Source organism: Marmota marmota, unplaced genomic scaffold (assembly GCF_001458135.2).
Source record: "Marmota marmota marmota unplaced genomic scaffold, marMar, whole genome shotgun sequence".
Classification (NCBI taxonomy): domain Eukaryota; kingdom Metazoa; phylum Chordata; class Mammalia; order Rodentia; family Sciuridae; genus Marmota; species Marmota marmota.
The window spans coordinates 1358159-1384943 of record NW_026000171.1 but is presented as its reverse complement, the minus strand read 5'-3'; the positions used below and the strand labels follow the sequence as shown (position 1 = coordinate 1384943).

The 26785-nt window shown below is 38.9% G+C and overlaps 1 protein-coding gene and 1 pseudogene across 1 annotated transcript in view; one reads left to right on the top strand and one right to left on the bottom strand.

The window, feature by feature from the left end:
* The window catches only part of LOC107154880 (antigen WC1.1-like), a 75853-nt gene that overhangs the window by 20441 nt on the left and 28627 nt on the right, over positions 1 to 26785 (top strand). The window contains exons 2-4 of the mRNA XM_048787570.1: positions 2453 to 2773; positions 21739 to 22047; positions 22139 to 22456. Of these exons, the coding sequence (XP_048643527.1) occupies positions 2453 to 2773; positions 21739 to 22047; positions 22139 to 22456 (948 nt within the window). The remainder of the gene's footprint in view (positions 1 to 2452; positions 2774 to 21738; positions 22048 to 22138; positions 22457 to 26785) is intronic.
* LOC107154919 lies at positions 17169 to 18524 on the bottom strand (annotated as a pseudogene).

The window sequence follows — 26785 nt, the reverse complement described above, 5'->3', positions numbered from 1 at the left end:
CATTATATTTAATAATTCTCTTAAAGACAATGTAAATTGTTAAGAAAATTGTTTTCTTTTAGTGCCTTCTGTAATGTTACATAATTTTTTCTTTAGCCATTATTGCCAGAATTCCTATCTTCATCCCAGTGCTGGTGAAGTCAAAGATAAAACCAATCTACAGCTTCTACAATAGCCATCACTGAACTGCTTGCAGAACTTGCCTGGACACATTGTGAGCTCACCTGTATGCATTGTGAACTATCTGTTGGTGCAGCGACTTGTGGTAGTGTTGGGGTATTTTTGCTGATGATGTCACCGGTGGTACAATTTTTCAAAGGAGCCCTCAATTGGCTTAATGTCATGGCATTTTGCATCCTCCTCTACTAGTGATGGTCTAAAATTTGGGGGCCAACAGAGGTGAGGCAAAGAACCTCACCCCCCCACTGGTGCAAAGGCCTATCCACAAGTATAGCTGTATGCTGGACCGGTAGTCAGTGACGGGTATGATCCAATTGCAGTGGTACCAACCTAAGACAGGAGGCTGACGCCTAGAGGTCAGTTCATCCGATGACGGGTAAGGACCATATGTTGAATTGGACTGCCTAACAGACACGGTCCCTAAGCCACATGCTTGTTGTTTAAACAGAGAGGGGGAGATGTTGAGAGCCACAGCCAAAGGGGCCCCAGCAAACTTCCAGCTGCCAGCAAACTTCCAGCTGCCGGCTGATGATTGGCTCACAGCGGCCCCAGCAACATCTAGCTGATTGGCTCCTCTGCGGTGATGCTCATTGGGCTGTTTCCCTGCCCTTTCAGACCACGGAGCTGCTCATTGGGGGACTTTTTTGGCTCCGCCCACGTGACCCAGCCAATCGGCCTCAAGAGCAGGAGGATTGTGGGAGGTGGAGAGAAGCTTGTGTGGGAGAGAGAGGCTTGTGGAAAGCCGGTGGTGGCAGTTGAGGCTCTGAGGATTTTTCCTGAGAGGCTGTTTTGTTTGGCGTGTGTGGTTCTAAAAATAAAGTTAGTTTCTTTTGACAAGTGGCTCCTGATTGTGCCCAGCCAGACTGCGGCATTCCTCTACTCTACTGACCTTCCTTTTACTTGTTAATTGGTTTATTTGTGATTGGTAGTCTATCCACATACATAAAGTTGGAATTCACTGAGGTATATTTATACATGCACATAGTGTGATTTTGTTAAATCTATTCCATATTTTCTCCTTTTTCCTGTCCCTCCTCCATCCCTCTCAATCACCAGAGTCTTTTTGAAGCCTAATCTCTTATGTGAAGTCTCATCATTTTTTCCAAATTCTATTTGTTAGAGTCAAGTTATTATTTCAACCCTCACTCAAGGTGGGGATTACACAAGGGCATAAATACCAGAAGGCTGAAATAATTGGGGCATTTTAGAGGTGGCTGCTAACTACAGTCTATTTGTTTCTAAGATAAATAAGAATGCTTCCTAAGGGACTGAAGAAGAGAGAGAAGATTCTTCCACTGGCCTGATGACTGTGTGATCTGTAACTAAGATGGGGAGGCTGGACCCTTCCCAGCTTTAGACACATTTATATCCAGAGTTTTCAGAAGGTCTGTTCCCAGTGGTGTGTCCAGAGCTGGGTCCTACCAGCTAATGAGATATAATTGTGAGGTCTTTCCAACTCCATGTTTAGTGATGCCATAAATACTTAATGGCCACATTATGGGCATTATGGCTCATGCCTGTAATTTTAGCTACTCGGGTGGCAGAAGGATCACAAGTTTGAAGTCAGCCTTGGCAACTTAGTGAGACCTGGTCTCAAAATGGAAAAAAAAAAAAAAAGGATTGGGGAAGTAGTTCAGTGGTAGAATGCTATTGGATTCAATTCTGAGTATCTCTCTCATTTACACACACACACACACATACACACACAGCCACAGTGGGGATATTTACACCCCCCCCAAAAAATCAATAAATGATATATGTCAGGTGCCGCAGTCTGGCTGGGCACAAATGCCGCAGTCTGGCTGGGCACACAATCACGAGCCACCACACAGCTTGTAGATTCAAACAGCAACTCTTTATTCCCGAACTCACACCAGCCGTCTACAAACACGTTCTGGGGAAATCCACGTTCTCTGCCCAAATCCACCTCAACTGGGCTTCTATCTCCAAAATATACTGTCTGAATCCCGTGAGAACTCAAGGGGAACTCAGGCAGCAGGATACGCCCTATTCCCAGCAGGAATAATCTTAAACCTTAAACCTGGAACCTAAACCGGGAACGCCCTAATCCGCCTTGGTCCTTGAACAAGGTCACCTACATTCAATGTCACTGCAACATGGGGTACGCTGGCAAGGAAATTGTCATACCTACTTGGCTAATGGCTCCCAGCAGTCAGGAATTCTTTTTTCCCCAGAGTTAATTTTAGAATATTATCAGCATACCACATATGGTCTCCTAACCTTATGCACTGTGTCTGTGTCTGTCTTTCAGGTATGGAGCTGAGGTTGAAGAGTGGAGGCCACCACTGTGAGGGGAGAGTAGAGGTAAAGCACCAAAAAAAATGGGGCAGTGTATTGAATCTCCAGTGGCACTTGAAGGAGGCAACTGTGGTGTGCAGACAGTTGGGATGTGGAGCTGCTGTTGAGGTTCTTAGAAGGGCCCATTTTGAGCCAAGTGTTGGGCCCATTTGGCTTCTAACTCTTCGCTGTCAAGGGACAGAGCTAACTATCAATGATGGTGCACACTTTCAATTGAAAACCTCTGATCAATATATCTTATTCCGTGGTATGGAAATTGGAGTCATCTGCTCAGGTAAGGCCTTTAAGGTCTGGTGGGGATCCTGAGTGGGAACGCCTGTGTCATTCTTGGGAAGACTATGGAATATAACACTGTTGCCTTTTGAGTATACTTGAGCCTTCTGTCTCAGAGTGATTCCTAGAGCATTATGGACTCAAAGGAACATAAGGACTTACTTAGCCCTAGATAGTAAAGATTTCAGAACTTAGGGTCACTCCCTCCTTCAAATCTCTGTGATGCATCTTAAGAGGCAGGGAGGTGGGGATCACAGAGTCTAACTTGGAAGCTAGATGATCTGTGTTGTGAAGCTGCTCTACAACTATCTACCTTAGGACATGGAGATCTCTGTGGGTCTTTTTTCCTTAGTTATTGAATGAAGCTCTGGGCCTCAGTTTTCCCTAGGGTACTTTGTAAGCATGAGGATCCCTGATTTATGGTCAAGTCATGTTTTGGTAGAAGTATTCATGGTTCTGAAATAGAACTTGTTCAGGAATATTTAGAAGATTGGACATAAAGTCATGTCCAAGCCCTAAGAATCCACAAAGGATTTATTTTATTTTTTTAATATTTGTTTATTTTTTTAATTGTACACAATACTTTATTTTGTTTATTTATTTTTATGTGGCACTGAGGATTGAACCCAGGGCCTTGCATGTGCTAGGCAAACGCTCTACTGCTGAGCCACAACTCCAGCCCACACACAGGGTTTATTAAAATGCATTTGGGGTAATTCCTAAACATAATCAGAAGACTATAGGACATCCCTCATATCCCAGTCCTGCTATAAAACTTGTCTGTCTTCAATTTCCAGAATCATAGGCAAGAGTCTAGAGCCACGAACTAATCCAAAGATATTAGTTTTCTTTAACTCCACACATCTGAGCCCAGATAAGTAGGATGGGCTTCTGGAACCCAGGGCTTCAGGTAAAGGAGTATCTCTGTCTTTTCTAGGTTATCTTACAGGATGCAGCCATTTTAGCTTTGTGGGTATTGTTGGTAGTGGGTTCTCAGATTTAACATTTTAGGGAGTTATAGTGAAGTCAATTTAAAAGGGACAGTGTTTTTTTTTCCTTCCTGATCCTTTGGTTTCTTGCTACATTGGCCCATTTGAGTTCCTGTAAGTGTTATGCTTGAATTCGGGACCCCCAAAAGACCACTGCTGCAGTCTGGCTGGGCACAAATCACGAGCCACTGAAGCAGGAACAAACTTTATTTCTGAACTCCACCAGCACACTCCACACACACTCCCTGGAAACTCTCCCGAACACCACGCAGCTCCTCCAGGAACCAACAACTGGAAATCCCTCTTCCGGAAATCCCTCCTCCTGCACTTCCCCAACCAATGGGAACTCTCTGGGAATCCCCACAAGAACTCCAAAGTAGCAGGCCAAGGCAGACAGTAAAAGTCTAATATACAACTGAATCAATCCAGCATCATCTTAATGGCTTGCCTCTCAACCAATACTATTGGCAAAATGCCAGGGGCCATTCTGACTTGGCTGTGGCTCTCAGCATCTCCCCCCTTCTGTTGAATTAAACAACAAGCAATGTGGCTTAGGGACCGTGCCTGTTAGGTTGTCCAATACACATATGGTCTTACCCATCATTGGATGAGCTGACCTCAAGACGTCAGCCTCCTGTCTTAGGTTGGTACCACTGCAATTGGATCTTACCCATCAGTGACTACCAGTCCAGCATGCAGCTATACTTGTGGATAGGCTTATGCACCAGTGTGTGTGTGGGGGTGAGGTTCTTTGCCTCACCTCTGTTGGCCCCCAAATTTTAGACCATCACTTGCAGAAGGGAGGAGGATACAGAAATGCCACGACACCAAGCCAATTGATGGCTCCTATGGAAAAATTGTACCACCAGTGACACCATCAGCAAAGATACGCCAGCACAACCACAATTCACTGCACCAACAGATAGTTCACAATGCATACAATTGATTCATAGTCCAGGCAAGTTCTGCAAGCAGTTCAAAGCAGAGGAATCTATCAATGTGTCTATTTCCTCCCAAAGTAAATTGACTCCTTGATTGAGCATTACTTGTTGAGTTATTATTCATTGATTCATCAGTTTATACAGTTTACTGTGATAGCTATCGAAGAAGCTGTAGTTTGGTTTTATCTTTGTCTTCACCGGCACTAGGATGAAGATAGGAATTCTGGCAATGATGGCTAAAAAAAAAAATTATGTAACATTCCAACAGGCACTAAGAAAACAATTTTCTGAACAATTTACATTATCCTGAACAGACTTATTAAATATAATGAAAAGGAAAGGTGAAAGTAAACAAACAGATCTGTTAACCTCCTTATTTGTTCACATATTAAAACAATACTCAACAGCTGTTTACCCAATTTAAATTAAACCATTTAAATCACGTGAATAAAAAAAAAATTCGGATCCATTTTTTCATGAGCGCTCCTCATATATGATATATGGACATACACACATACAGACATACAACACAAAACACAAGTGTGCACACATAACATACAACAATAAGACAATAGTAAAGGCCTTGTAGCTTTACACAGATGAACTCTCCATTGAAATGTTTAAAAACTCCACAGTCAAAAAATAAAACTGATCAGAAAAACATTAATCTAGGTCTGTATGAGCTCAAAAAATAAAATCGAACTTTATGATGTGGGAAAGGGCAATAATAAAATAGATATTGAAAAAAGACATCCTAGTTACCACCTGGGTTTGACTCTTTTTTGGATATCCCATCCTTTTTTTTAGTAACTTGCATATGGGTCTGAAGGTATTCCCACAAGCAAGCCTCAAGGTTTTTTACATTTGAAATAGGCCTTAATGGTGTTCATTATTCATTAGCCTCCAGGTGTGGGAGAATCACTGTTGCAGATGTAAGAATAGCCAAGCTGGAGCTCAGGATATCAGCTGTTATGGATTTGAGTCAAATCATCTTCTTTTTGGTCTGTAGAAATCGCTTTGGTTAATCTTTCTGGAATCCAAATCGGCTGCTGTTCTCCCTGTGGAAACACATAAACAGACTCCCGACTCCAGACAATCACTGGGTCAGGACCTTGGTTAATCTCTCTGGAATCCAAATCGGCTGCTGTTCTCCCTGTGGAAACACACAAACAGACCCCCGACTCCAGACAATTACTGGGTCAGGACCTTTCCATTGTCCTGTTAGAATATCCTTCCAAAGTACCTTGGGCTTATGTACATTTTTTGGACACATATGCCTTTCCGCAGCACTAAGTCCTGATGAATCCAAATTTAAAAAGTTTAGAGTAAAAAGGGTTATTTTAAGTTTATCTTTGGGGAATATATACCCCTTCCCAATTCCTTCTTTTTGCTTTAATAAGTACATTTTAATAGTTTGATGAGCTCTTTCAACTATGCCTTGTCCCTGTGGATTGTATGGGATTCCTGTTATATGAGTAATGCCAAATGTTGAGCAAAATTGTTTAAAAGAGGTAGAAGTATAACCAGGGGCATTATCTGTTTTTAACTGTTTTGGAACACCCACAGTGGCAAAATTTTGTAAGCAATGAGCTATAACATCTTTAGTTTTTTCTCCGGCATGAAGGGAGCCCATCAAAAATCCAGAAGAAGTATCAACTGTAACATGCAAATATTTTAATTTTCCAAATTCTGGCAAGTGTGTGACGTCCATCTGCCAAATATGGTTAGGTATCAATCCTCTAGGATTGACTCCAAGATTAACTTGTGGTAAAAAGGTCACACAATTTTGACATTGTTTTATTATTTGTCTAGCTTGTTCCTTAGTTATTTTAAAACGCTTTTGTAAAGTATTAGCATTGACATGGAACTTTTTATGAAAATTTATAGCTTCTTCTAGTGTAGAGAAAATATGTATGTCATGTGTAGTTTTATCTGCTAAATCATTGCCCAAACTAAGGGCTCCAGGCAATCCTGTATGTGCCCTAATATGTCCTATAAAGAATGGATCTTTTCTGTCCCAGATTAGACTTTGTATAGTGGAAAACAAAGAGAAAACAGTAGAAGAAGGGGAAATCCTACCAGCATCTTCAAGAGATACTATAGCATTAACTACATACTGACTATCAGAAAATAAATTAAATACAGAATCTTTAAACATCACAAAAGCTTGTAAAACTGCATTAAGCTCTACCTTTTGAGCTGATTGTTTGGGTACTAAAAATGTAAAAGTTTGATCAGGGGTAACTACTGCTGCTGTACCATTATTTGACCCATCAGTGAATATATTTGGAGCATTCATGATAGGTGTTTTTCTTGTCATTTTAGGAAAAACTACAGGATGCTTAGACCAAAAAGACAACAAAGGATTAGATGGTAAATGATTATCAAATGAAACATTAGATTTACACATGATTATTGCCCAAGTATTTAACTCATTAGCTAACTCATCAATTTGATCCATAGTATATGGAGTAATAATTTTATTGGGAGAAATTCCAAACACTCCCTTTGCTGCTTTTATTCCTTTGAGTATTAATTGTCCTACAGCCTCAGGATACCTAGTAAGAATAGTGTTAGGAGAATAAGATAAATGTATCCACAATAATGGACCTTCTTGCCAAAATACTCCTGTAGGAATATTTTTTGTTGGTAGTACAATAAATAATAAAGGCAAACTTATATCAATTCTATCCAAATGTATATTTTCCATATATGTTTCAATAATTTTTAATGCCTTTCTTGCTTTAGGAGTTAACATGCGGGGTGAATTTGGATCTGATGGACCTTTTAGAATATCAAATAAAGGTCCCAACTCTCCTGTTGGTATACCTAGATAAGGCCTTATCCAATTTATGTCTCCCAATAACTTTTGAAAGTCGTTAAGTGATTTGAGTTGATCTACTCGTATTTGAATTTTTGGTGGACGGACCATGGTTGAGGATAATAGAACTCCTAAATAATTAATTGGAAAATTTAATTGTACTTTATCTATTGCTATCTCTAGATTATAATTTTTTAATAAGTTTGTAAGTGTGGCATAACATTCCAGCAATATGTTTTTATCTTTATGTGCCAATAATACATCATCCATATAGTGAAATATTTGTAGTTCAGGATTTTGATTTCTAAGTGGCTGGATTGCTTTGTTAACATATATTTGACACATAGTTGGACTGTTAGCCATCCCTTGAGGGAGTACTTTCCATTCATATCTCTGATCAGGACCTTCATGATTTAATGCAGGGATAGTAAATGCAAAACGTGGACTATCCTCGGGATGAATTGGAATTGAAAAAAAACAATCTTTAATATCTATAGCTAAAACATGCCAGGTTTTTGGCAAAGCAGACAATTGAGGAATCCCTGATTGAGCAGGTCCCATAATAACCATCTCATTATTAATGGCTCTTAAATCTTGCAATAATCTCCATTTACCAGATTTCTTTTTGATGACAAAAATGGGAGTATTATGGGGAGATATGGAAGGTTGTATATGTCCTTCCGCTAATTGTTGTTTGACCAGATCATGGGCTACTTGTATCTTTTCTTTAGTCAGGGGCCACTGAGGAACCCACACTGGTCTTTCTGATTTCCAAGTAATTTTGATTGTCTCAGTGGCCCTTTCTGAAAATCCAACCCATGTCTGTCTGTTCCTTGATCTATTTGTATTGGTGCTGCTATACCTTGCCCTTGTTTTCCTAATCTTTTTTCTTTCCTAAAGCCTTGTCTAGCCCTAGTAGTGGGCGCATTAGGATTGATGTTATTTGTTAACGTCAAACCTAATTGATCTAGGACATCTCGTCCCCATAAATTTATAGGAAGATGATCCAATACATATGGCTGTATAGTTCCTTCACATCCTTCAGGATCCTTCCAATCTAATATCATAGAACTTCTATGGGGATTAGTCGCCACTCCTAGGCCTCGAAGCGTTTGAGTGGCTTGTTGTAATGGCCAATGTTTTGGCCATTCTTGACGAGATATGATGCTAAGGTCAGCTCCTGTGTCCAGTAGCCCATTAAACTCATGACCTTGAATATTTAGTTTTAGCATTGGGCGAGAATCTAAATTTAAAGACAACATAGCCCAATCTACACCTGTGGAGCCTAATCCCCTGGAACCTCTTTCTACACTATGACTAGGAAATTTATTATGTAGGCTGGGTATTATTAACAACTGTGCTATTCTATCTCCAGGTGAAATTACTGATATACCTCTTGGAGAACTAGCTATAATTTTTATTTCACCTACATAATCGGGATCAATTACCCCAGGACTTATCATAAGTCCTTTTAATGTAGATGAACTACGTCCCAATAATAAGCCTACTGTTCCTTGGGGAAGAGGTCCTTTTACTCCTGTGGGAATGATTTGAACTCCCATCTCTGGAGTTAATACTGCTCTGGCAGAGGCGCAGATGTCCAACCCTGCGCTCCCTCGGGTTTGTCTGATGAGGGATTTAATGGACAATGTGTCCTGGGCACTACCCTGATGGTGTTGCTGGGTTCCTCCACTGCCCCGTATATTTGTGGTTGTGGGCCCCGGAGCATTGGGCCCCCCTGTCCGTTTTTTGGCAATGGAGCCTGATGCCTTTCTCCACGATATCGTGGATAAATACCTGGTCTTTGTCCGTTTTTTGATAAGGGAGTACCCTCAATGGTGGTTTGAGAACGGCATTCATTAGCCCAATGTCTCCCTCTACGGCATCGTGGGCAAATACCCGGTATTCTATTCCTTTGATACCTACTTTTGTTAAACCCTCCTCCTATGGGGCAATTCCTTTTAAAATGTCCTGTTTGTTCACAATCATAGCATGTTTTTGGCCTGGCATCTAAAGCCTGTTGTACTGCAGCTGCCAAGACTTGCCCTTGTTCATTAATATCTCTACATAATTTAATATATGTGTTTAAATCTTCATGTCTCCATGGTCTGATGACCTCTCTGCAGCAACGATTTGCTTGGTCATAAGCCAGTTGTTTTATTAATGGCATTGCTTGTTCTGTATCCCCAAAAATTTTGGCAGCCGTTTGAATTAGCCTATCTACAAAGTCAGCGTAAGGTTCATTAGCTCTCTGTATTACCTTAGATAGCTGACCTTGTAAATCTCCATGTCCTTGTAAAGTCTTCCATGCCCTAACTGCGTCTGCAGCAATTTGTGCATATATAGCAGGATCATATTCAATTTGTTGCCGTTGACCCTCATAAGGTCCTTTTCCTAACAACATATCTAGATTTCTTTGAGGGTAACCGGCTGCTGCATTTCGCCTAGCTGTCTCCCTGCAAAATTCCTCATTGGCAACCTTCCATAACAAATATTGCCCTCCATTTAGCACAGCTTTACACATGCTAGCCCAGTCTGCTGGCATCATGTCTAAGTTGGTAATGGATTCAACCATGCTTACAGTGAAGGGTGCTTGAGGACCATAGGTTGTTACAGCCTCCTTTAACTGCTTCACTGTTTTGAAATCTAAAGCACAGTTAATTCGCTGCCCTCCTGCCTGCTCAAGTACAGGGCATGCTAATCTTTGAGGTCCTGTCTCAGGATCCCATCTATCAACTACGGGGGTTGAGGGCCACTCAGCTGTCTCCATAGGTGGAGCTGTTGGTTGAATTACGCCCTCTGGTGATAGAACAGAGTTAATAGCAGCCTCCTGTTGTAGCTTCCCCCCTGATAGCTGTTTCTCCTCTAAGCTTTCTTCCTTTAAATTTTCTTCCTCTATCTGACTAGCTCGAGAGACCTTCTCTTTTGCTTGATCTAACATGTTTTCTACCATAGTCTGGACCTCAAACAATTTACTTAACACTCTTTCAGTTTGTCTTTTAGTAATTTCTAATCTACTATAAAGATAATGCAATCCAACAAGATAACACAAAACAAAACCGAAACAGAATGAAACAAATACGGAACAAAAAATCGTTGTATCAATTTTCCTATTTTCTTGACATGTGCATTTGTGGTCTATTTCTACCTCTTCCTCAGGGGCGAACAACTTCAAACCTTGAGTCAACCATTTTTCCCAGTTTGCCTGAGAAAGTTCTAGAGATATGCAGCTTGAAACAAAAACAAAACAAATCAAAACAAGCACACATTGTTTTTTGAAATGGTCACCCATTCTCTCGCCTTCCCTCAGGGGCGAGCAATTTCACTTACCTCCGAGCTTCAGGCGTACCCCACATGGGCTGCCAAATGCTGCAGTCTGGCTGGGCACAAATCAGGAGCCACTGAAGCAGGAACAAACTTTATTTCTGAACTCCACCAGCACACTCCACACACGCTCCCTGGGAACTCTCCCGACCGCTATGCGGCTCCTCCAGGAACCAACAACCGGAAATCCCTCTTCCGGAAATCCCTCCTCCCGCACTTCCCCAACCAATGGGAACTCTCTGGGAATCCCCACAAGAACTCCAAAGTAGCAGGCCAAGGCAGACAGTAAAAGTCTAATATACAACTGAATCAATCCAGCATCATCTTAATGGCTTGCCTCTCAACCAATACTATTGGCAAAATGCCAGGGGCCATTCTGACTTGGCTGTGGCTCTCAGCAGACCACCAGAGACCAACATTGATGTAAGCAGCAAAGAGGTGTTTATTTCGAGCTAGCTCGGTTCTCCGCGCGCACACACAGCAACTGGTGACGCTGAGAGGCCCCGAGCCCAGGGTTTGCAGCAGTTTTATACATTCTTTGGAGAAGGCAGGGTCCTTCTCCACATACATCATAGCATCTCTTAGCAAATCATCACACACCACGGGAAAATCAAATGACAACTCTAAAACATGATTAGCACGTTCACTGGCGGGAACAAGTTGGGTAAGGGTGATTGGTCAGTACAAAAGGGGTATTCATTTGAACTGATTGGTTTAAGCCAAGAGGGGGGTGTTCATGCTGAATTACATGGTTTCCCAGCACATTATCAACCACCATAAACTACTGGGAGGGTCATCTGGCATCCCAGGTATTTCCCTGTCTCATGCTGATTGGTGGCTGCTAGGGGGTTGCTATGGATCCCCACCTAGCCTGACTGAGTCAGGGACACCTGGCAGGGTTTTAGAATCTCTTAGCAACTATGAGATGTTAATGCAGGTATAACTGGAGCAGCTGCTGAAAAGGTCTCTAAAATGTTATGGTAGTAACAAATGATAGATAGGAGCTGTGTGGCAGTTTCAGGGGTAAATCCCATTGTGCATTCCTTTACCTGGAGACTTTTGCCAATTCTTAAATGAATCCACATTAAGTACGTCTCTCTGGTTGGACAGTTTGGGCATGGCTGGAGGAAGTAGGTCACAAGGGTTGTGCCCTTGGGGACTATATCTTGCCCTTGATCCATCCCTTCCTTGTTTTTTTCCTTTTTGCTTCTTGGCTGCCATGAGCTGTAAAGCTTTCCTCTGCAATGCCCTTCTTCCATGACGTTCTGCTTCATCTGTGCCCATAACAATGAAGCCAGTTGATATGGATTCAAATTACTGTAGAAATGAACCAAAATTATTTTTTCCTCCTTTAAGTTGTTTACACAGGTATTTTGGTCACTGTGATGAGAAGCTGACTAAGACATAAAATTGGTACCAAGAAATAGGGTTATTGCTGTGACTGTACATGAACATGTGTTTCCAAAGCCTTTGGAATTGGTTTGTGGGAGGAATTTGGAAACTTTTGGATCTGCAGGCTAGAGAGCCTTAGAATGTTGTTTGTGGGTGGAGCTTATTGAATGATTCTGGCGTGAGCTCAGAAGACCAGAATGCTAATAGGAATGCAGATAATAAAGATTGTGCTTATAAGGTTTGAGATGGAAATGAAAATTCTAGTGGGAATAGGACTAGGCTATTTGTGTTGCATTCTGGCAAAGAACTTGTCTACATTTTATCCATGTTCAGAGACTATGTGAAACTGAATTTAAAGGTGATGGATTAATTAATCTGGTGGGGAAAATTTCAGGGCAGCAAAGCATTTGGACAGTGGCATGGATATTTCTGGAAAATTTTAGTCATATTTAAAAGGAGAACTGGGAGCAAAAAGCAGATTGGAAAGATTTGGAAAATTTGCTGTTTGGTCAGAAAAGTGGGTGTAAAATTTGGGCCAAGGAAGTTGTGGTTGCTGAGGAGATTAGAGCCATTGAAATGAAAGGATTATTTTGCACCAAGACAATAAGAAAGAAGCCCAAGGTTATCTAGAAATCAGCGAGGGCATACCCATGGAATGCTTAAGGGCCTAGAAATGAAAGTTCATTTGAAGACTTTACTTTGACAAGAGAACACTGGGTCACCCTGCTTGCACAGGCCTGCATTGGAATATGTTTCTGTAGGAATATTTCATCCATGCTCAGCCACTCAGGCACTCAGAGACCACTGCAGCCATGCCCAGGGGGACCTGGACACTGCTTGGGTTGGCAGTGGATTATCATTCATATGGTGTTGGTTTTTCAGGCATGAAGAATGCAAGAGTTATGGGATCATGGAAGCTTCCACCAAGATTTCAAAGAAAACACTGTGAGGCCAGACAGTTTGTCCCAGGGTCAGAATCCCTGCAGGCAGCCCCCAAAGAGGGTGATGCATGAAACTATGAAAGTGAAGCTGTAATGGAGATCCTAGGGTGTTAGTAATGCCAGGAATGAGGAATGTCTGCTCAAGAAAGCTGTAGAGAGCAAGCAGAGCCAGCCCAAGGGAGAGGCCTGTGGACTGCAACCAACAGGGCCAAAGGCGGCAGAGTTGGTTAAGCCCCTCGGGATCACATCTTGCCACCAGCTGCTCCAGATGCCAGATGTGGAGCTACAGGATTTATTGTTTGCCTTGCTGACTTTTATCTTGCTTTGGTCGCATCCCTTCCTTGACCCCATTTCTTTCTTTGGAATGGGAATGTTTACTCTGTGCCATTGTAAATTAAAGGTATTACCCTTTGATTTTTTTTTGTATGCTCTCGCTGATTTCTAGATAACCTCAGGCTTTCTTTTTAATTATATATGACAGTAGACTGTATATACATGGGGTATAACTTCACATTTTTATGATTCTACATGATGTGGAGTCACACTGGTAGTGTATTCATATATGAACATAGGAAAGTTATGTCTGATTCATTCTACTGCCTTTCTCATTCCCATCCCCACTTTCCCTTCAATTTCCCCTGTCTAATACAGTGAGCCTCCACTCCTCCTTCCCTGCCATCTATGTTCTTTATGTCAGTGTCTGCATATCAGAGAGAACATTTGGCCTTTTTTTTGGGGGGGGGTTGGCTTATTCCACTTAGCATGGTGGTCTTCAGTTCCATCCATTTACTGGAAGATGCCATAATTTCATTCTTCTTTATGGCTGAGTAATATTCCAAGTGTATATGTAACACATTTTTTTAATCCATTCATCCATCTGTTGAAGGGCTACTAGTTTGGTTCCATAGCTTAGCTATTGTGAATTGTGCTGCTGTAAACATTGATGTGGCTGAGTCACTATAGTATGCTGATTTTAAGTCCTTTGGGTATATGCCAAAGAGTGGGATAGTTGGGTCAAGTGGTGGTTCCATTCCAAGTTTTCTGCGGAATCTCCATAGTGCTTTACATAATTGCACCAATTTGCAGTCTCACCAGCAATAATGTATGAGTGAACCTTTTCACCAACACCCTCACCAACATTCATTGTTACTTGTATTCTTGATAATTGCCATTCTGACTGGAGTTAGATGAAATCTTTGTGTAGTTTTAACTTGCATTTCTCTAATTGCTAGTGATGTTGAACATTTTTTAAATGTATTTATTAACTGATCATATTTCTTTTTCTGTGAAGTACCTGTTCAGTTCCTTTGCCCATTTATTGATTGAGTTATTTATTTATTTATTTTTTATGTTAAGGTTTTTGAGTTATTTATGTATTCTGGAGATTAATGTTCTGTCTGATTAATGTTCTGTTTGATTTTTTTACTGGGAGATCATAGATAAGAGCTTGTCTTGAGTCATAGAGGAGATTTTGGATTTGGATTTTTGAGGAATGCTAGAACTATTAAAACTTGGAAATGGACTGAATTTTGCTTTGTGAGATGAACATGAGTTTTTTGGGGCCAAGGGTAGAATATTTTGTTTGGATCTGGAATGTCCCCAATATTTCATGTGTTGAAAATTTGACCCACAATGTGACAGTTCCAGAGGTATGGCTTTTGGGAAGTGATTAGCTCGTAAGAGTTTGAACCTCATCAGAGGATTAATCTACTGGTGGATTAATAATTTGAATGGACAACTGGGAGGAAACTGTAGGTGGTGCATTGTGGAGGAAGTAAGTCACTGGGGTTGTGACCTTGACTATCATACCTTGTCCCTGGCCTCTCTCCCTTTCTGCTTCTTAGCTACCATGAGCTGCAGAAGTTTTCCTCTGGAATGTGAGAGAAATTGTCCCCTGAAGCTGTGAACAAGGGAGGGGATGAGAAATTACAGAGAAGCATGAGACACTGTCTTGGGAACTTTGGGGAGAAATGCAGATGGTGTCATGTCTGTGGACGCTATTGTGTCAGTAGTAATTGTCATGTCAGTGGAAGCTACTGCGTCTCACTACCTCCACAACTGACCTCTGCAACTTTCTGAGAATATTGGCATTGACTTTATCTTTGTCTTCCAGATCTCACCCAAATTCCTTTTAGTGGCAAAATCTAACCTGGAAAATAATTCTGGGATACTGAGACACATAATTCTGTAGAGAGGTGGTATTGATACCAAGGAGACAGAAACTAGTACAGTAGAGGGAGTTATAAGTTCATATGACAGGAACAATTATGAGCAGAACTGGTTTTAGAGACTTTAGACAATCAGTGGCCATCATTTCTCTTTCTTGCTCTTTGCTGGATAGGATTAAGTTTCTATGATTGGATCCCATCAAAAACAAAAGGGGCTGGGGCTGTAGCTCAGTGGCAGAGTGCTTGCCTAGCATGTGTGAGGCACTGGGTTTGATCCTCAGCACCACATAAAAATAAAGACATGTTGTCCATATGTCCAACTACATCTACCAAAAAAAAAAAAAAAAAAAAAGAAGCACAGTTAGTAAGGAGATTGTTAGAAGATGAGGTAGAGTGATTTTGATAAGTCAAAAACCAAAACAGCAAAAATTCTTCCCAAACTCCCTTAATCCCCCATAACTTATCTCAGAATTTCTATTTGGCATAAAATAGATTTTAAATTAGATTAAAAATGGTTGCTTGAAAACCAATTTCTTGTATATATAACTGTCTAAAGAAACTTAAATATGATGTGTAAGTATAATGCTCTAATAAAAATGATTGTATTATATTCAAATCTAGAGAAGTAACAATTATTTGGCAACTCCTTTACTGAAGATTGAAACAAACTTCATGTTTCTCAAGCATAGAAGTTAGCAGTACAAATTCTGGAAGACAAACTGCTTGGTTTCTTTCTAGATATGTATCCCGGGGAAAAATTATTGGTTATCTGGCATATGATAGGAAAATAATGTTCTTTTATTTTGGCATATAGAATTTTATATTTGGAGAGGAAAAAATGTTTTAAAAGATGTATATTATTCAAATAATTAAAAGAATTTTTGCATAGATTATATCTCCCCCACTTTTTTTTGGTAGTATTTGGGATGAACCTAGGGGTGCTCTACAATTGAGGTACACTACTAGCCCTTTTAAAATTTTTTTGAGACAGGGTCTTTCTAAGTTGTGAGGCTGGCCTTGAACTTGAATGTATAATTTAGCTTGTGGTATTAGTGAAAGAAATGATACCTTTCTAAAGAAGGGGTTTATCATAATATACTGCTTCTTAGGAGTTTGCACTTGTAAACTTGCATTCTCTTCTGTTGTGTTATCTCTTAAAAAACTGTTTCTTCTTTAAAGATGATGATTTTAAAAGATCATTGCAGGAATGGAAACCTGACTAATACACATCATTGGAAATACAATTTATGGTCAGGTGCAGTGGCACATGCCTGTAATCCTGCAACCAGGAGGCTGAGGCAGGAGTATCTCAAGTTCAAGGTCAGCCTCAACAACTTAGTAAGAACCTATCTCAAAATAAAAAAAAAATTAAAGGGGCTTGCAGTGTATCTCAGTTGTAGAGCACCTCTGGGTTCATCCCTAGTATTGAAAAGAAAAAAAAGGGAGGGGGGTATAATCTATGCAAAATTTTTAAATTAATTGAATAATACTCATCTCTTGAAAGATGTTTGTCTAAGTTTGTCCATGTGCACAGTTGAAATCAATTACAAGGTATGGCCTAACAGATGTATTTAGGGTAACTTTAAAAAAATAGTTTTTATAAATATTAAACAACTTCTTGCACAACAAAGTTATTATACATATAAGGCAAACTCAGAGCTTTTATACTTGCATTTATTTTTCATTTAATTTTTAAAACACTACTGTAATTGAATATTAAAACAAAACAATAAGAAGTGTAAGCATATTTTGATTGTAGTTCTTCACTCATTCACTACTGCATATAAAATGCCTGCAGTGGGTGTTATTTACTGGCCCTATTAAGAGGTCTTACACTGAACACCACCTCTGCCATGTTGTTCATCATACTCGTATGCTTCTCCATTATAATGGCACTAGCTTTCCTGATTGGGATCAAAGTCTACCAGTTCTACAGGATCCATTTCATCAGTCTCTTGTACTTCCTTCCTCTCAAGTAGGAGTTTTTCTAGCAGAGTTTGTCAGGAAAGAGAAAGCCATTTTCAGAAAAGTTTACCTTAAACTTGATGATTAAGCAACGCTTTTCATATGGTCTATGATAAATTGGCATAACTTTATTTAGCACACACTTTATATCTCCATACTTAACCATCTGATCTGGATGAGAGGTGATGACTATGGTTCAATTATGAAGAGTGGATATTGGCTTCTGGAAGCCACCTGGTGCTTCAACCAGCTGTAGTCCATACACATGAAAAGGTCTTCTCCTTGTCCATTAAAAATAGCAGGATCGGGGCTGGGATTGTAGCTCAGTGGTAAAGTGTTTGCTTACCATGTGTGAGGCACTGGGTTCAATTCTCAGTGCCATATAAATTAAATAAATAAAATAAAGGTATAGTGCCCAACTACAACTAAAAATTAAAAAAAAATCTATTAAAAAATCCCCCAAACCAGAATGGTCCTTCAGATCTTACACAATGATAATATCTCCTGCTTCCAGTCTTGGCTCTTGGTCTCCTTCACTATGGAATGTTATCTTCTATCCATCTTTCATACTTTTGTCAATATGAACCTTCTAGAATCTTCTCTCCAACTATCTTCTGTTGCGGCTTTGACCTCTATCTTTAGGACTGATCTGTTCCCCATGGCCCTGGGGCTCCATGCACACAGAGTGGATTTGCTGAACCATTCCAGGTCCTAAGTGATGAATTCTTATTTGCATTCCAGTACCTCAGTAGTTGGGACAGCACTCTATTGCTCCTTTCTTGTCACCTTGGCCTTCACACTTGTCACAAATCACATTCTTTTGCATAGCCAGTTCTTTTGTTGCACCATTATTAAATCTTCTAATGTTACTGAGACCTGATACACAACAAAATTACCTCTCCTTTTTCTCTGCATCCTTCCTCCTCCTCCTCCAAAAGCCATATCAAAGATGTCCATGGGGGAGCCAAAAACCACCATCTGCTCCACTCTCCTTAATTGCCTGTTCTCCTCCTTTGTCATATAATTCCCTTTTCTTGGCATCAGAGAGAACTTCATAAGCTTGAAAAATCCTTTAAAAATTTTCTCCTTCATTTGGATTCTTATCAGTATGGTACTTCAAGGCCAGTTTCCTATAAGCCTTTTTCAATTCTTCCTAGGTGCCATTGGGTTTGACCCCCCAAAACATCATAGTATGTGTTTTCATTCACCATTTTCTACAGCTGGGGAGCAGGCTGGGACTGGTGTGGGGGAGTGGGATTTTGTGCAGCTTGGGCAGCTGCCCCTTCTCTGCTCTCACCAAATGTTTTGAAAATTTCCAGAAATGTTTTCTCTGGCTCATAATTTTGGAGGTTTTAGTTCACAATTGGTTAGGCTATTGATTTTGGTTTGTGGCAAGGCAGTATAACATGGTGGGAATACGTGACAGAGGAAGTTGCTTACATTGTGGTAGCCAGGAAGTGCAGGGGCCAGGGTGCCAGTACCCCCTCTAGGGCATGCCCTGGACAACCTAACTTCCTTCCATTAAGCCCTGTCTCTTAAAGGTTCCACCACTGCCCAATAGTATCACTAGCTGGGCCACTGGGGACACTTATCCAAATCAAAGCATGGTGAATTCATACTTAAGATTGTCAGTTCTGGGCTGGGGTTGTGGCTCAGTGGTAGAGCACTTGCCTCTCATATATGGGGCACTGGGTTGATCCTCAGCACCACATAAAGAAATAAAATAAAGGTATTGTGTCTACCTACAACTAAAAATTAAAAAAAATTGTCAGTTCTCATAATACATCAAACATATTTATCCTTTTACAGTTATATATTTCAGTTATCAGCTGGTAATTTTCCAGTAATTTTATTTCTTTTCTCATATAGATATGCCTAATTTTAATATAATCAAATATATCCATCTATTACTTTGTGATTTCAATTTTGTCAGAACATTTGGAAACCCATTCCCTGCTTTAATAGTTATAAAATATTTATCCATATTTTCTTTAAAAACTGATGACTAATTTTCACTTTTAAACTTTGATTCATTTAGAATTAATTTTGGTTTGGTCAGCTTTGGTGAGGGTGGAATCTAACTTAAATTTTTCTAAATAGACTATTAGTTGCTAATAGTAATTTCTTTTAGAAACTTTGCTGTCATACTTGCCTCAAAGTTTGCATGCCTATACAGTCATAGTCCTTTACCAGAAAGCACTCTAGCATATGCACAGATAATCATGAGTATGCTCAGAAACCAGGAGATTGTGCTGTGTGAAAAATTTTACTATTTTTCATTGTTACCTTTCATTCTTTTCAAAATATGTTTCTTGGGTGACCAAATATATATATATATATATATATATATATATATATATATANTATATATATATATATATATATATATGAAAGGATACGTATATGCATATATATACACACATACATATATACACATATATAGACATATGTATATATGTATCCTTTAATATATATATGTGTATGTGTATATATATATATATATATATATGCACATATATCCTTTAATTTCAAAACTTCCAGCAATCATACTTTTACCTGTCGCACATCCCACCCACACTTCACTTTTTTCTTCTTATTTTCAAGGTGCTGGAGATTGAACCCTGGGCCTTGCGCATGCTAGACAAGCACTATACCAATAGTTGCCACAGCTCACAACTTCTACCACTGTTGCTTCTCACTTTTTAATCTTCTTTCCCAAGCATCTGTATCTAATTTTTTTTTTGTAGTGTTGAGGATTGAACTCAGGGCCTTGTTCATGTGAGGCAAGCAGTCTACCAACTGAGCTATATCCCCAGCCCACATCTGTATCTTTTTTTTATACTTTTATTTTTAAATTTATTTTTATGTGGTGCTGAGGATCAAACCCAGGGTCTCACATGTGTGAGGTAAGCACTGTACTGCTGAGCCACAACCCCAGACCGACCGTATCTTTTAAGATTGTTTTTATCTTGTTTAAAGTAGGAGAAATGGGAAAGGATGGAGGGGGTAGTTATTAGAAAAAAGGAGCAGAGGGTGACGGAATGTGTTAAAAATGTATTTGACAAGTATTTTTAACTAAATATTTATGTCTTTCATCCATACGAGACTTTTAAAAGAAATTTTATTGATACATTATCATTATACATAATAGTGGTATTTTTTATGCCATATTAATACATGCACATAATTTGATCAATCTCATTCCCCAGTACCTTTCCTTTTCCGTCCCTCCTCCCTCCTCTCTCCTCAATCAGCTTCTTCTACTCTATTGGTCTCCCTTCTATTATAATTGTTATTATTTTGATTAATGCAGTATAATTATATAGACAAGCAGGATTCATTTTTTTGTGGTGTATTGAGGCTTTTGCAAAGTGGATTTTACAAATTATGAATTATTTATTTACATTCTGCTTTATCTCTCTCTCTGTCTCTCTTTCTCTCTCTCTCTCTCTCTCTCTCTCTCTCTCTGTCTCTCTCTCTTGCAGTGCACAGGTTTAATGTGAAAACTCAAATACTAGAGGGGCACACAGAGAGCATAATGATTGGATTAAAGCCAATCACTATCATTCCTTAGCAATTGCTAAGATTCCTGTATCTCAGAAGAAAAACTCCTAGGGTTAAACTATCATCAAACTCAGTGGTCTAGTATATTCCCAGTGAGAACTCACTCTCTCCAGGTTCATAGATAAATCCCAGGGTTTCAACAGAGATAGCTAGGACCACTAGCACCCTTTCTCCTCAAACACTTCGGGCTTTCTCAATATCCAGACTCATCTGTGTGCAACTTTTCCCCCCACTTACTTTACCTAAGAAGTTCATGGAATTTTTTTTTGCCATGAAAAATTATCTAAGAATGGAATGTAAAACCATAAAAATGGACTAGCTATAGTATTTATATTTATTACCTTGAGTCATCAGTCTGTCTATAGTTGGATATGCATTCATAGATCCAGGTCTCTTGAGTTTTCCTTGTCCTCAGTCACTTGAAGACTGGCTTCTGGGAAAGAAAGTTGATCTAAAGTTGAGCTCCAGAAGCCTCAGGATGGCTTTCAAACCTTGTCTTACTGATAGGTCTCTTCCCTCTTATATACTGATTTCTTTTTACCTCTGAATTTTTTTTCATATCTTTGCATACAAGTTTGAAAGCCCATCAATTGTGCAGTTTCCTTGAATCCTGCAGGTTTAGGTCCCTAGAAAAGGAATTCTCTTTTCTGACCAACCCCTAATTTTATGTTCCTAGGAGTCAGCCATTCCAAATGATTTCTCTTTAGATGCTTGCCCATGGAGGTCCCATTCTGAAACCAACTTTTGAATCTGTTCCTGAGATACTGTCCATGGGAAAAGAAAAATTTCATACCATTGCCTTTTACATGTTGCTTCCAAATTCCAAGACAGACATTTACTTGTTTGTTTTCTCTCCCTTAGGATTTGTGCGTCTGGTTGGAGGATATGGACCTTGCTCTGGGCGAGTGGAAGTGAATTCTGGAGGAGGATGGACTCCAGTATCTGATGGGAATTTCACATCACCCACAGCCCAGGTCATCTGTGCAGAGCTGGGGTGTGGCAAGGCCGCATCTGTCCTGGGGAACCTGCCCCTTAGAGAGGATAGTGAACAGGTCTGGGCTGAAGAGTTCCAGTGTAAGGGACAGGAACCTGCGCTCTGGTTCTGCCCCAGAGAACCCTGTCCTGGAGGCAACTGCCCTCACAGAGGAGCTGTGCATATTGTCTGCTCAGGTGAGATAGCAGGACTTTAACCTCTCTGCACATTCTGTTCAGGTAAAAAAAAATGTCTGAGGTTTGCTGAAATCCTGTCTTCTCCTGTCAGAATACACAGAAGTCCAACTCATGAAAAATGGCAGCTCTCAGTGTGAGGGCCAAGTGGAGATGAAGACCTCTGGAGGCTGGAGAACACTCTGTGCCTCCCACTGGAATATGGCCAATGCCAATGTTGTCTGTCATCAGCTGGGCTGTGGAGTCGCCATCTCTACCCCAAAAGGAGAGTACTTTGTGGAAGGAGGAGATGAGATCTGGAGAGACCAATTCCACTGCTCAGGGTCTGAGTCCTTCCTGTGGAATTGCCCTGTGACTGCCCTGGGTGTTTCTGCCTGTGCCCATGGAAACACAGCCTCTGTGGTCTGCTCAGGTAAGAGAGATCAGGGTTGATTGGTATTCAGTTTGCTCGTTGAGTGACATGTTTCTAAGAGCAGAGAGCATGGAGAGCAGACTTCAAAAGGGAGACATTCTGTGGTGAAATGTGGTTCTTCTACTGATCGTACGTATTTCAGTTCAAGTTAGGGAGTGTAAAGAGTGATGATATCTTTAAAAACATTACTACTTAAGTACAATTCATAGAGAAAAGTATAGAATCAATAATTGTATGACTTAATGACTCAAAATAGAATGTACCCAGTCATGTAACTCCAGTCTCAATTAACAAAGAACATTAACTAGCTACAGAAGCTACCTTCACACCCACCAATTACTATACCCCCAGAAGGAAACCACTCTCCTGACTTGCAATGCCATAGAATATTTTAAACATTTTGTAAAATGATGCAATATATCTATCTATCTATCTATCTATCTATATCTATATCTATATCTATCTATCTTTTTTAATGTCTAACTTCTTTGAATCATTATTATGTTTGTGATTCATCTATAGTTGTGTTGATAGAAGTGCTTCTTCATTCACTGTTATTGCTGTGTAGTGTTCCATTGAATGACCACATGGCTGCATGTTGATCCATTCAACTAATGATGGAGATTTATGTCTTTTTTCCCAATTCTTAACTATTAAAAATAGTGATGTTACAAATAATCATGACTCAATGACTCTTGGTGCAAGTATATATGTATTTATTGTACATGTTAGACACTTGGCTTTTTGTTTTCACTCTGTTAATGGTGTTTGTGGGTGAGCCAAGTTATTTTAACATCTCATCAACTCTTTCTTGTAACCATAGTACTTCTTATGTCCTTTAAAAGAAAATTGTCTGTCCCAAGATTCCGAGTAATTTCTTGTACAGTTATTTTTATTTATCATATAATTATATAATCCTTCTAAAATTGATTTTTTTTTTGATATCAGGAGTTGAAACCAGGGGCACTTAACCACTGAGCCACATCCCCAGCTTTTTTTTTCTATATTTTTCAAATTTAGAGATGGGGTCTCACTGAGTTGCTTAGGTCCTTGTTAAGTTGCTGAGGCTGGCTTTGAATTCATGATCCTTCTGCCTCAGTCTCCAAACTGCTGGGATTACAGGCGTTTGCCACCATGCCTGGCTAAAGTTGAATTTTTAGCAAGCTAGAAATACAATTTCATAGACTCAGGACTCTTTCCTGAAAAGACTGGTTCTGCATTGCATTGCCACCTCTGTCACATACAGAGTACAGACATGTCTGAGTCTTTCCAGATGCCATTCTGTATCATTGTATCAGTGTTTATCTTGCACCAAGACCACACTACCTTTGTAGTAAATCTTGACATAGTGAATTTGAATTAAAATAACAACTCCAACTTTGCTGTTTTTCTCCCCATTCTTGGACTTGTCCAAATAGAGTATATTTTGAATTAAGTTGTCATTTTCCACCAAAAAAAGCATGATGATAGTTTGAGGTTTGGTTTTAATCTAAAGATACAATTCGAGAGTAATTTGCTTTGACAATATGGAGTTTTTCAATTCATCTATGTGTTGTTTGTGTCCATTTATTTATATCCTTAGTTTTTTGGAGATCTTTTACATCATTGATTAGATTTTCTTTTTTTGTTTCTGTGAGCACTCCAGTTTTTCAGTTTTGTTTTATAACTGTCTATTGCTATTAGTTGAGGTAATTTTTTGCTTTTATTTTGAATATTGAACTTGTGAGAGGTGCTATAATTAAGCCATAATTTCTAATCATATAATTGTAGATTTTGGATTTTCTATATTTGTAAATTTTCTGCAATCATGTAGTCAGCAAATTATTATAGTTTCATTCTTTTTAATTTTTATAATACTGTTTCCCATTATTTGAAGTAATTTTGAGGTCTAGTATACTACTAAGTAAAAATAGCAATAATAGATATTAATGTCATCTTTCTCATTTTAATATGCCATTCTAACAAGTGACAATTATTCCAGGGTTTTATTTTTTTCTGATAATTGTTTCTCTTCATTTCCTTCCTCATTTAATCATGTTCAAATAGGATTAATTTTTATGTCTTTTTAGAAAAATTTGGCTTAATTAATTTTTCCTGTATATTTTCCCTATAATTCATTGATTTCTATCTACAATTCTCTTTATTATTCATTACTTCTTCTTTTTTTAGTAATATAAAAAACTTTAATAGGAAATGGACAAATGGACAAGATCATAAAATATTACATATGATTTTAACACAACTACCTCAACATTTCAATACTTGTTTGCTAAACAAATCACATAACACAAAATGCTAAATAATTCTGTTAATATTTGACTAAGATATCTAAATAAATTAATGAAAATTCAATTAATTGAATTCAATTGTCTAGTAAGGTATGTTTAACCTTAATTATTAATACTATGTAAAGATGATCATGGTTAATACAACTTAAGCATTTACAGAACACTATTTATGTCCAATATTGACATATTAAATCAAAACATCCCAGAGAACTCAGTATCAGGTTATAAAGAAGCTTTATTTAGCTTGGTGTGGTGGCACATGCTGTAATTTCAGCGACTCAGAAGGCTGAGGCAGGAGGATTACAAGTTCAAAGCCAGCCTCAGAGATTTAGCAAGGCTCTGATCAACTTATCAAGACCTTATCTCAAAAGTTTTAAAAAAAAAAAAGGTGGAGGGGAGCTGGGGATGTGGCTTGGCAGTTAAGTGTCCCTGGATTCAATCCTTAGTATCAAAAAAGAAAACAAAAACAGCTTTATTTATCACTCTATTAACAAATGCTTTAGTAATTAAGTAAAATATTAAGGTCATAGATCAAGTTTCGTATAAAAGGACTATTACTGTTCACTTAGTTAGAAAATTCATTTTCATGATGTGTCTTAGGAGGCTGAGGGTACCTTACAGACACAAAATAGGTAAATAAAAAAATTGCTTTTTTCCTCGTCAGGTTTCATTTTTTTTTATTGGAATGAGATTTGAGGGTGGAGTACTGAATTTGGTAGGGGTTAACATATTTTACACTTTATCCAAATTAAAAAATTCTTGAAGAACAAAACGAGGCATAAATTTTACTCTATAGCACAAATCTTTGCTAAACTAAAAATAATGCTTTAAACAAAAATTTTGAGATACATCAACAACCAATAAGTTTCAAACAAAATGTAGTGATCAAAATATTTAACTATCCTTTATCAAGCTTCAACAAATACATTCAGTTTTCACTGTCTGAGCAAATCAATTTTAGTTTCTTCATAGTCCTCCATCTGTCTTTTAACATGACACTTGTTCGGTTGTTGAATTTATAATGTGATAGTATTTTAGACCAGTTTCCCTCTCCATACTTCCTCACACCAGATCTCAAATTCTTGTCTTCTTCCCAAAGCCATGCCTGTCTTTTTCTAGGTCGCTGTTTTTTAGGAGTTATGGGTTGATTGTTTGAAACATATACTCTCTTGCTTTCAGTGACTGCTGTTTTCTTTCTTTTTTTTTCTTTCCACTTTGAAGAGTTCTTACTCTCTCCTCTTTCTCATTAAAGTCTTGCTGCCAGCTTCCATGTTTCAATTTGGATATGAAGAGATTCTTGTGAGACCTTTTTACTTTATCCAAATTGACTTCAGTTTCCGTTTCAATATCATTACCATTAATTTTATCTTGAGAAGTTATTTTTCTTGATTTTTCACTTTCCACTACTTTTGCTGCTGCCTTCATTAGAAAAGTTGATGATTTTTCATTAAGCACATAATTCACATAACTCTTAATTTTCTCCATCATGTGGTTGTAGCTGAAGTGTTGAAAAAAAGAATGGAATGTATCTTTCTGAGGGATTATCATAAGCAATTTCCTTTCTAAAGGCGTGTGAGAATTTGCATCACAAAATATTCTTTCAAAGACTTCTTCTGCTTCCTTAAAACTGCCATTTTCCATACAAACAGCTATAGCCTGAATTTAAATTAAATTCTCTATTTCTTCGTGAAGTATGTCATGTTCTTTTTCAATTGAAGCCCAAATCATCAGGGCTGATTCCAAGGGTGTAATTCGCTCATCATTTTCTTTTTTTTGTTGTTGTTGTATATTTATTTTTTTATTTATTATTAGTTGTTCAAAACATTACAAAGCTCTTGACATATCATATTTCATACATTTGATTCAAGTGGATTACGAACTCCCATTTTTACCCCGTATACAGATTGCAGAATCACATTAGTTACACATCCACGTTTTTACATGTTGCCATACTAGTGTCTGTTGTGTTCTGCTGCCTTTCCTATCCTCTACTATCCCCCCTCCCCTCCCCTCCCCACTTCTCTCTCTACCCCCTCTACTG